Consider the following 11,359-nt stretch of genomic DNA (forward strand, 5'->3'; position numbering starts at 1 on the left):
TTCTTAGTCCCTGGGTTTAGTTGGTGTACATATATATTAAGTTCCACCTGCTGCTATGCAATTGTCTCTAGATGGTACTTGATTGGGAACTGTTCTGCATGAAGAACATTTCATAGAATAATATCAGAGACTCATAGAATGGTTGGAGCACCTTTAAGTTCATTATTCCAACCCCTGATTAGGCAGGAACACCTCCCAATAGACCAGGTTCTCACAGCCTCATCCAACCTGTCCTTCAATGCTTCTAGGGAGATGGCATCCATAGCCTCTCTGGGCAACCGTTCCAGTGTCTCCACCACTCTCTCAGTAAAGAATTTCTTCCTAATATCTAGTCTAAATCTCCCCTCTTTAAGTTTAAAACCTGAACTTGGTTTGTAGTAAATGCCCACTCAACTCACCTGAAAATTGTTTATCTATTCTCTATAGAATCGGGACATACTCTTCTATTTTAAAGCTTTTAATGAAGACATTCCCAACCCTATTATTAAAATATGTAACCTTCAATCTGGAATATTTTCCATTTAATAAAGGCAAAGGACAAATTGTGGAATTCCTCAAATTTCTGAGGTTTAGAGGGAGGAATAGCACGTTTCCTCGGCCAGCTGCTCTGCATGTGTTGAGGCAGAAATTCCCTCCTGAGTGCCACTGCTCTCCCCATATCCACATAACCAAGGGACTGACAAAGAGGACTGGAACTTGGATTTTTTTTTCTCGTACAGAGAATTTTAATGCAATAAGAAAAGAAGTTGACACGATACAGAAAGATTATAGTTTTGGCATGCCTGGAGTCAATGAGTCACCATGCTATGCTGTACAGAACATTCTTTTTTGTTGAAGCTGTTTTGCTCGTTCTTAGGTACTTGTAAATCCAGATCAAAGGAGCATAGCCGGATGCTTCTCCATTACGCAGTGCTGCAGCACTTGCTGGAAGTGCTTAGTGAAAATGCAGATGACCTGGGTTAGTTTTCCTGATGCAGAAGTTCTTAACAATGCTGAGGCAACCGAAGAGGCTCCAAAAGAACTGCAAGTTGTTCTCACCGCTGCCCAAATGGGTCTAAATGCAGAGACTATCAAGAGAGCTCATAGCTGAGAACGCAGGAAGGGAGAGAAAAAGCAAAATATATAGATGGCTGAGAGATTCTAGAAAGCAGCCAAGCTGCCCATTGTTGGTGGCTGCCTTCAGCTGCTGCAGGAGGGGCTCAACACTCCTGATCACATCACCGAGATGAGCCGGGTCAGGCCAGGTTTAGCATACAAGCACCCCAGAGCTGTAGTGTCAGTATGAGGGGTAGTAGTAGCGGGTTAGCACCTGCGGTAGCTGCAGGGCTGCAGTAGGAGGTGTAGCAGGGGCTGCGTAGGAGGTGTAGCAGGGCTGCAGCAGGAGATGTAGCGGGGGCTGCAGGCAGGACCTGTAGCAGGAGTGTAGCAGGGGCTGCAGCAGGAGGTGTAGCATGCCGGCAGTAGCTTGTAGCGGCGGTTGTCCTCACGGTCCTGTAGCTCGGGGAGCAGCACACGTAGTAGCAGGACATGTTGGGTGGTGGGAGGTATACCTGCAAACAGCAAGAGATGCAAGGGGTTGTTCAGCTTGTAGGGAGCAAGCAGTGGCTTGGGGGGTGTGAGGAGGGGGATTTGCAGAGGTCTGAGAAAATCTCTCAGCCTTGGGTTGTGCTTTTGGCATTCATTTTTCCAGACCATTCCTCTATGCCCTCATTAGTTTCACCCTGAGACAGTTTCCATTCTATAGACAGTTTCTATTCTATAGGCTCTATTCTTAAAGTGTGAATGCAACGTCTTGTATTTTTGGACTTAGGCTACCGAGATACAGCCTGCGGATGCAGATACCCAAATGCAGGTGTTTGAGAGCACTTGGTGTCTGAGCTCCCAGGATGGCAGCTGAGTCCATCCCTGCTGCAGCTCAGGACATGCACATGTGAGTGTTCTAATGGTTGACAGGAATCCCACACTGTGTTTTCAGATGTTTTTTTAGAAACACTCATGCACAGTGCTCCTGGTTCGGTCCCATCTCTGCTCCAGCAGAGCCACCCAGAGAAGGGTGCCCAGAACCATGGCCAGATGGACCTGCTGACGATTTTTTGGAGCACACAATCTCCTTGTCTGCTTTTCATCTAAAAACTATTCCTTGTTCTGTCTGACACAGATTTCTGACTTTGGTTCACCCCACCCTGTGTGTGCCAGTTCTAGTTGAGGATACAAGCAAGCAATTCACTTGACCTGCCTACATTCATCATTGCAACATCTTTCCATAAAACAGCAGTTTCTACTTTGCCTAATGCACAATTCTGCCCACTATCCAACATTTCAGCCAGTGCTGATTGTCAGCCAGTCAAAAGAAACAATATTTTTTCTCCAGCTGTTTAAATGGAATAGAGTAGAGCTATTTCTTCCTAATACATAGAGATAAAAGCTCCTTTTAAGGCTGAACATCTCACCAACGATACCCCAAATCCCTTTGTCTCAGTGGTCCTCCCATCAACGCCCTCTTATTTTTTTACTGTAAAGCTTAGAAAAGTACAGGACACAATATCTACCCTTGTTACAAATGAGAGCACGTTAGTAACAGACTAATCTCTATGTTAATGGAGACTCCAAGTGAATGAATGGGGTCTACACTCACCGAGTTCACCGAGGAGAAGTAAACCAAGAGGAGTGGTGTGAGGAGCTCAGGGTTGGGAGCACTTTTATATGGTTTTTCTCGACCCATGGAAATCAGTGCGGTTCTCTGCATGCTTCCACTGCCTGGTAGTCATGGAGCAAATATTGGAAGCAGATCACCAGTTTCAATTACTATAATTGTTTTCCTCGACATTTAAGGACAATTTTTCAAATTCCTCAGTAACATATTTGTGATTACAGTGATGGGGTTCTTTTGTCTTCCAGCTTTTCAAGGACGAATGGCTTTCTGGAATGGGCACTGGGGAGGACTGGGAATGAGATGGAAGATACTCAGAGTCTGCCCTGCCCATGGATGTGGGGAACTCATTGATGTATTTTCACATTATGCCCCTACAGGGAGGCAGATACTGCACATTGTAAGGTGACTTGAAAACCTGAGATGGAAAAAGCCATCATAGCATGTGCTTTGGGCCTTTGCCAAGTGGTTTGATTCATTTACGTCACAATTAATGACAGGCGTTCCATTGATTCCTTCAGGTTCTTCTCCTGCTATAATTTGGGCATATGCACTATGAGAGAACGGGATCAATTAATGAGCACCAAGCAATGTGTTTAAGGCTTAATGTCTTTCTAATGTCTTTTTTTTTTATTATTTATTTTTTTAGTCTCTTTTTCTTTAGAATTTCTAAGAAATCCTTAGAAAATCTTGCACAAATCCATATCACATGGTGTCCCCAGTATTGACTGGGTGAGCCTTACTGCGAGACATGGTGGGGGCAGAATGCAGCTGGGCTTCCTATCAGCTTCCCTGGGAATGCAGTTGGGAAAAGAGGGAGAAGGATCCCCCAGGAGGCCAGGGATGTTGGTAGGATGGAGACTGTGCTTCCCTACAGTGGGAAGCAGTCACTGCAGAAGACAGGAGGAGGCTGTGCTTGCAACGAGGTGCCCAACCAGTCAATGCCTTTGCAACGAGCTGCAATGGTGCAAAAAAGCAAGCTGAGGTGCTGCAGTTTCCCCATGGCAGTGGGGGTTTTAACTAAGTTGGAGAGAAAAATCAGTGGTGAGAGATTTGTGGTGGTGCTGCCCCCGTAAGATGCTCAGCCCAGGGGGTCCCATCCCCATTCTGCTGGTTGTTATCCAACATTTCAGCTCCTGACAACCCAGCGAGAATTAAATAATACAAACGCAGCTATTAAGGATTTAATGACTGTTTTGGAATAGCATTGATACCATGAATTTTGACGAGGCTCAGCATTTCCAGAACGCCTGTTATTATCCTCATTTAACCTGCAAATTAGGCATGGCTCACTGTGTTGAAGGTCATCCAAGGAGGGATTTGATGAGGGAAAAAAAGAGGCTCTTGCCTTCATATGCTGTGCTCTGCCTTCTCCGGAGGGAGGTGTTGTGAAGCAGAATGCAACATCAGTGAGATTTTCTGTAACAGAATATTACCATTTTGATGTCTAAAGATGTTGATATTACGACTGCAACAAAGCTTGGATTACATTTGCAGTCATCTGATGATATTCTGGATGATTTTCTTCGTGGTACAGGCAGGTACAACGGTGGCAATATAGATTGCATGTTTCATTTTTCTGTTTCCTTTCTGTATGTATATTCGTATGTATGTGTGTGTTTATACGTAGTAGCTGGGAGCTCTGACTCAGGACACCAGTGAATTTAAAACAGTTTGAGATGGTCTGTGAAAAACGATGACGTTTCATTTCAAGATGGCTTTTTCTACGTTCTCTTAACTCCTATGTCACCACATGCGTATTTCATCTCCTAACTTGCCCATAATAAGACTACATAGCAATAAGAAATGTAGTCCATAAATCCATACAGATAGGGTACGTTTGTGTGTGTGAGTACACACAAAAAACAAAACCAACACTTTCTGAGATATGACCCCTATGCTTTTTGCCCCAGTTTATTCTGACAACCTCAAAATGACTGTACGATATTAATTGAAAAATCGAATGATTTCATTAAAAAAAAAACACACACACACAGGATGTCATTTCATACAATTTTAAGTATTTTTTTATTACATTCTGCGTTGTGTACAACATTTGAACTTGAACATTGGGAGCAAGTGGCTTAGTGAGGTGTACTTGTGATAGATGGATGGTTGGATTGGATGATCTCAGAGATCTATGCCAACCTTGGTGATTCTATGATCCTATGAATCCTAAATGGAAAGAAAAATCCATTTCCATTGTCTTCACGTTAAACCTGGAATTCATCACAATGCATTAAAATGAACTGATAAACTTCTCTTCAAGTTTTCAAAATAGATTTCTGGCACAAAACAGAGGTGCTTTCAAATGAAGACCAAATACCTTCAGATTCTTAATTTCGGCCCATGACCAGGTGGGGAAAAACATGTCCTCAGTTTGCATTTTCAGGCTGATTTTCATTAAAAGGGAGTTGATAAAGCAGTTCAGCATGGTGAATGCAGCCAGCCTTTCTCAGTAGGTTACTTGCCTGAAACCATTTTCCTGAAGTACCCCGTGCTCCCTGGAGGCCACATGGGGAAAGTCTGAATCCTGGGCTCACAGATTCATTTTCTTCCTGTTCCTCCTCTGCCGTGCGCTCTGCCAACCTCCTGAACGAGCTGTTGGATAAACAAGTAGGTTGTGCTGCACTTCTTTGCTCTGCTGGATCAGTTGAACCCAACAAGCCACAGGATGAGGCAGGGAAGCCTGCAGCTATCCCTTCCCAAATGCCCACCCACATGGGAACACCATCCAGAGCCCCTAATTCCACCTCCCATGGATTGGCTCATGCCGCCAGGCTGAACTCTTGCAGATGGGACGGAGAAAACGTCTCCTGTTGGAAATCTCTGGCACGACTCAGCCTCCTTGTGGTTACCAACTGCCGCAGCCTGCAACCACCCAATCCTGGTAGGTTTATCCCTTTGTCATTGAGCTGACCATCACTTTTACCTGCAGCAGCTCTTCTCCTTCCCTGTCATGTACCCTGCTGTTAATTATGGGGATGGATGACTTCCCATTGTAGCCTCAATCTTACTGTAGGGATCTGCCTTCTTCTCAACCTCTCGTGTAAAATAGTTCTTCCTAATGGAGTAGGTGGGAAGGATTGTGCCCAACAGGAGCCCTGGCAGGGGAGAGTGCTGTCTCGTGGCTCACACAAGCAACAGTGGCCATGCAAAGCCCTTCTAGTGGAGAAAACAGCAATATACAAACCTGGTTGTGCGATGGGAGGCAGGTGATATGGGCTCCCATGTGCTCCTGTAGCGACTTTCAGAGCTGCAAAAAGCATAAGGAGTCGGGCATTGTTGCATCCCTCCGGTTGCATTTTGGATCCTCAGAGGTAGATAGCTTGGGCTGGATGTAATCAGCAACTGCTGGTCTAGTTGTCTTAAATCTTCACATTTCTAAGTTAGTTTTTTGGATAAAAAGTCATTCTGGTGTCTATTGTGGAAGAGGTTCAGATAAGATGGATGCGAGCTTCAGGACTGCCCTGAAGGAGATGAAGTTGGGTTGTCTGATATGTCCTCTGTCACCTCGGACTCCACAGGTGCTTAAACCTGCCACTCTGAAAAGGTAGGGGCTCCTTTTGACTAAATCTGGGGTAGATAATTCACAATGCCAAGTGCAAAAGCAAACCAGCACATTAAAAGAAACACAGAAAGCAGTGCTGTGATGCAAGATCTTTTAATGAGAAGAAGCAGCAATGTATACAGCAACTACAGATAAGCAGACAAGGAGGACCATCCCGGGATGCATACATTCTTTCAGTGCAGTTTCCACACTTCGCAGCAGGTGCTTTGCTTTGGGGGCGAGCTCTGCACCTCCTGGCGCAAAGCTCTGCACCGAAACACGCAGCACGAACATGACGAAAGGCTATGTAGGAAGAGTTTACCTTAATGCAGGTTATTCAATATTGCTTGAAGAGGCTGGAGAGAGGTGAAAGCGCTCTAGTGCTATTCCTGACCGCAGTCACTGTATCAGGAACTCAAATTCTCACGGGAGCCATGCATCGCTATTTCGCCTTTACCAGGAGGAGCAGGGGGAGCAGCTGCCCACGCTGTAGCGGCGGGTGCAGCGGGTAGACCAGGGGGAGTACCAGCGGGAGCTGTAGGAGGGGCACCAGTCCCGGCAGCCGCTCAGCCACCAGGAGCCGCGGTAGCCACAGGGGCTCCCCCAGCCGTAGCTGCGGTAACCACAGGGGCTCCCCCAGCTCCCCCAGTCGCAGGTGCGGTAGCTGCACGGGGAGTAGCAGGAATCTTCCCACTGGTTCTGGTAGCAGAAAGTCATCTTGGTGCGGTGGAGGGAGGCGAGCCTGCAATCGCAAGAAAGACAAAGCCTGTAAAGCAGTGCTCCTATCTCCTAACAGAATCTCAAGTGAATGCTGCAGACATGCAGTGGGGGAGAGAAAGGCGGCAAAGCCAGGCACGCTGTCCTGCAACTCCCTCTCTTCGCTTGCCTATTGTTCAGCTCCGAACTGAAATGCTGCCTTCCCCATAGCACTCCATCCTGCACAGCTCTGTGAGCTCTCCCGCCCAGCCCCGCTGCTGCCTGTGCTGAATGGGGGCCATCAGGGGATGTATTGAGATAAAGACTTTAAGGGGAAAGAGAGTGGTTATCCCCTGTGGTTACCGCGGCTCCTGGTGGCTGAGCGGCTGCCGGGACTGGTGCCCCTCCTACAGCTCCCGCTGGTACTCTCCCTGGTCTACCTGCTACACCCCGCCGCTACAGCGTGAGCAGCTGCTCCCCCTGCTCCTCCTGGTAAACACAGAAAGACTTCATGGGAAATGAGGACTGGGAATTGTTGACTGGATGCATGGACTGTGCTACGAAGATGGCTTGCAGAAGCTCTGAGTCCAGAAGAGCCACGCAAAGCAGTTCTGGGGAGCTCAGTGTTTCTGCCAAACTTCTTCAATGTTCTTCCAAAACTCTGCTTTGTCTTCTTCCTTTCCTGCTGTCTCCTTTGCTCTGTGGGGGTCTGGTGGTGTAAGGGAAGCAGGGGCATAACTCAAGAGCGGACAACTCATTTGTAGCTCTTTCATTAATGAGATCTGGAGTGCTGTGCCCAAGTCTTCCTCTCGATATGTTTCTCACTTCACTGGTTTTGAAACTATACCAAAGAGAAAGAGAAACATCCGATCTGATTTGACTCACTGAAACTCTCCAGAGTGGAACAGTTTGAAAATGATAGTCAGTGGCACCAGCCAAACAAGGTGATTTTCTGCATAATTCATCTCTGTATGTATTCCTTCTGCTTCTACCTTCTCTGTCATGTTGGATTGTGACTGTGAGCTTTATTCTTATTAAAATGTTGTAGCATTATACCACCTCACTGTCTTTTGCTTTCTGACTCACATGTATGCAGAGTTTTGTTTCCAGCTCAGTCAACTTTGATAACTTTTCCTGAGATATACTGAGCCCTGTAGCTTTTATGTAGCTTTTCACACGAGCAAACACTTTGCACATTAATGACCCAGTGGTAGCTCATCAAATGAGAAGAGCCATTGTGGAATTTCCTCGGGAAGGTTTGGAAATATCCCCTTCAGTTTTCCTTAGCATCGCAGTACATGCACAGGAACTGGGAGTAGCACCACCAGCACCACATCTCAGTGGTTTACAAATGCACAGACTGCCTGCAAGCAAACCCACTTTGACAGGTGGGTAAGCCAGGAATTAGGAAGAAAATCCCTTTGTCTCGGCTGATTTTGTGCTGGCAGTGCCTGAGCCACTTTCTGCATTTAGAAACGTGATTTGTTACAGAGCAGAGGATGGCGCACTTTCCATTCACCTCATTAAGCGCTCATAAAGACAAGTGTTTGCAAGCGTTACTGCGAGGCCCCATTTGAATGAGAATGAATCGGCATGAAGCTCCCAGGCTGCACCGTCACACAGAAGTTATTAAGGCGAGATCTACTGACGCAAGCCCCAAATGACTATTATTCATGACAGAAGTGCCTAACTGGCTGCAGCAGTAACCTCTTAATAGTACGATGCTGTAACAGTCTGGGCTGAGAACAGCAGACAAAGTGCTCTGAAACCCTTATTAAACCCTCGGACCTTTATTGTGAACGTAATTGCCCTTCTTTGAAGGCGCACACAGGCACTTTGATGGCAGTAGAAGAAGAGGAATGGATCTCAATTGTGCTATGGTAAACTCATGCACATGAGTGTGAACGTCATTGAACACCTTCACAAGAAGAGCTGCGGGTTATGCTTTCAGCACAGCCCAGGATGGAGCTCCTTATGTCTTCTGAGCAGCATATTTCTGGGTAGGCACTGACTGTGATGCCTGACACATTTACTTCTGGAGCGTGGTATAGATTGCTCCTCAACCTGTATCTTGTCACTGAGGTGGATCAATTTTGAACTAGCTGGTCATAATTTCGAAGTTTCAGTATATAAAACTACAAAATAAAATCTGGAGAATTCCTATTACGATACTAAATAAAGTCTGGAAAGTACTGAGTATCTTAGAGTGATGAAATAAGTAAGCTGGAAATAATCACCAGTACAGAATCTTGGTTGTTCTACAGGGCTTAACTGGGAATATGGTTAAAAAATGGCTGAAGATTCCTCAAAAGCAATGCACTTAGCTATATTTCTTCACCACTCAGAAGTCACAAAATAGGGCCAGAAAGAAATCCAGCTTTCTAGGATTGAAGGACAAAGCCAATAATTGTAGGATCTATCCTGGCTGTGTTTGTAGAGAGCCACATTTTAATGAAAAACCTGAAGGTTATAAAGCCCCATTCCAAATGAAGCATATATTGAAATGCCTCAGTATGCGTGACTGAAGTGACTCCTATTCAATAATGAAGTGCCTAATGAGTGCAGTATGCATTTAATACAGTAATAACACACTCTGAGAGCATAAAGCGAATGAGAAATGCTTTGAACTTCTCAGACTATGCAACATGAAGAAATCTGGGGATATTGCACATTTCTGGTTAACAAAACGATCTTGAGGTAGCAAATACATTCAGAGATATCTTTTTATGCACAATCTGTCTTGATATTAATGAGGTTAATAACTTGTTAGCATCTACTGCGTGCTACAGCTAAAGGATGTAAAAAACCAGGCATTGAACCTTCACAAACTGCGTTCTGCTCTCTAATAATGTGACTTGATTTTCCTTACCAAAACCTTTTGAGCCAATGTGGAACATCAGAAAAGCAAATACAAACAAATCAACCAAAAGCCAAGTTGTGGATGCAATACAGATTCTTTAATGCAAATGGAGAAGGCAGTAGACAGTCATACAGAGAGCAGCACAACACAGAAACAGTGAACTGCAGTCGTGCAAACCACAACAGTGCAGCAAGATTCAACCCAGGGCTTCACCCCAGAGATTCCTCTTCACAGCACTGTTGAGGAGGCTCAGAGCTGGTCATAGTGGGGAGAGCCACACATGAAGATCAGAACTGCTTCGCTATACACAGGTGGAGGGGAACATCTGGAGGCACTGTTGGAAACCCTGAGCCCCTAACTGCAGATTTGAAAGGCTGTAGAGTGCAAAAAGCAAGAAGCAGTAATTTAAATTAACTGCTTTGGCACAGCTAAAAGAGAAATGGAAAGCTGCATCTGGTGGAGGAAGAGGAGGAGTTTGTGAAGACTCAGCAGATGCAGCACTGTACTGAGTGAATATTTGGGTTTAGCAGGGCCCACAGCTGCCACTGAGGTAACTGAGGCCTCGGCGCCAGCCACCGTATCCGCAGCTGCCAAAGCCTCCATAGCCCCCATAGCCTCCATAGCCACCAAGGCCATAAAAGCCTCCATAGCCTCCCAGGCCTCCATAGCCACCAAAACCGGCACCACGTCCAAAGGTGCCACCCATGCCCGATCCGACGGCGGGGACTCCTGCTGAGCCAACAGCAGAGTACTGCGGGGAGGAGCTGAGGATGGGCCCGGGGAAGGTGACCACGGTGGCCGGGGGTTGGATCACCACAGTGGAGTCGGGGCACTGGCGCACGCAGGGCTCGTTGCAGCTGTCAGCCAGTGGGGTTGGGGTGGCCACGCCACATGCAGGGGCACACACGCTGGAGCAGGACATCTTCCACACAAGCAAGGAGTCCTGCAAAGAGCACCCAGAGTGAGGAAAAGGTTGGGGAGAACCGACTGGATGGAGGCTGGGAGAGAGCCCTGAGAAGCCTCTGAGAGCTGCACTTACCCAGGAGATGAGGAGAGTGAAGTGGAGGAAGCTGGATAGAGGACTGAGAAGCCCTCAGCTCTTTTATACCTGTCCCAGACAGCCTGGGGCATAGATGGGAGGTCCTTACTGACTGAAGCTCCAGATAATCATGAAATAAAGCCAATACTCATCATGACACACAAGAAGAGATGCAGACTAATTAGTTCCCTTCCCACTGGGTACACTGAGGCAAAAATGTGACTTGGAGAACAGCAAGGGGATGAGAAGGTCACATATCTATACACGAGTACTTCAAAGACGAGGTGCTGCTCTTGCTGACATGTTAGGAACCAGTAATCCCCAGTGTGTTCCTAATGCCTTGGCACGTTAACATTCACACACAAAGACATCTTAGCCGCAGATGTACGCCTGGCTGACAAGTCAGAAATGCCCCATGCTGCACTGGGCAGGGAGATGGGCAACAATGAGGGATGCTCCTGACTTCCCAACTCAATTGCATCGCACATGTTTGCCACTGAAGGGTGGTGGCATTTGTTTTGGGAGCTGACCCAGGAGGGTGGGATCACTTCATTGCTTTGTCCA

The 11,359-nt window shown here is 46.5% G+C and overlaps 2 protein-coding genes across 2 annotated transcripts; both read right to left on the reverse strand.

Annotated features, from left to right (window-relative positions):
* Positions 1-6,296: 6,296 nt before the first annotated feature.
* On the reverse strand, positions 6,297-6,939 carry LOC107055124 (uncharacterized). The gene has a single exon (NM_001351445.2). It carries the CDS (start codon positions 6,915-6,917, stop codon positions 6,654-6,656), a length of 264 nt encoding a protein of 87 aa, NP_001338374.2. The 5' UTR covers positions 6,918-6,939; the 3' UTR covers positions 6,297-6,653.
* A 2,892-nt stretch (positions 6,940-9,831) lies between these two features.
* Positions 9,832-10,832, reverse strand: LOC121108957 (claw keratin-like). Its single transcript, XM_040657313.2, has 2 exons — positions 10,796-10,832; positions 9,832-10,699 (listed from the first exon to the last, which is right to left on the reverse strand). Exon 2 carries the CDS (start codon positions 10,676-10,678, stop codon positions 10,280-10,282), a length of 399 nt encoding a protein of 132 aa, XP_040513247.1. The 5' UTR covers positions 10,679-10,699; positions 10,796-10,832; the 3' UTR covers positions 9,832-10,279.
* Positions 10,833-11,359: the final 527 nt, after the last annotated feature.

The sequence above is a fragment of the Gallus gallus genome, unplaced genomic scaffold, assembly GCF_016699485.2.
Source record: "Gallus gallus isolate bGalGal1 unplaced genomic scaffold, bGalGal1.mat.broiler.GRCg7b scaffold_113, whole genome shotgun sequence".
In the NCBI taxonomy this organism is placed as follows: Eukaryota; Metazoa; Chordata; class Aves; order Galliformes; family Phasianidae; genus Gallus; species Gallus gallus.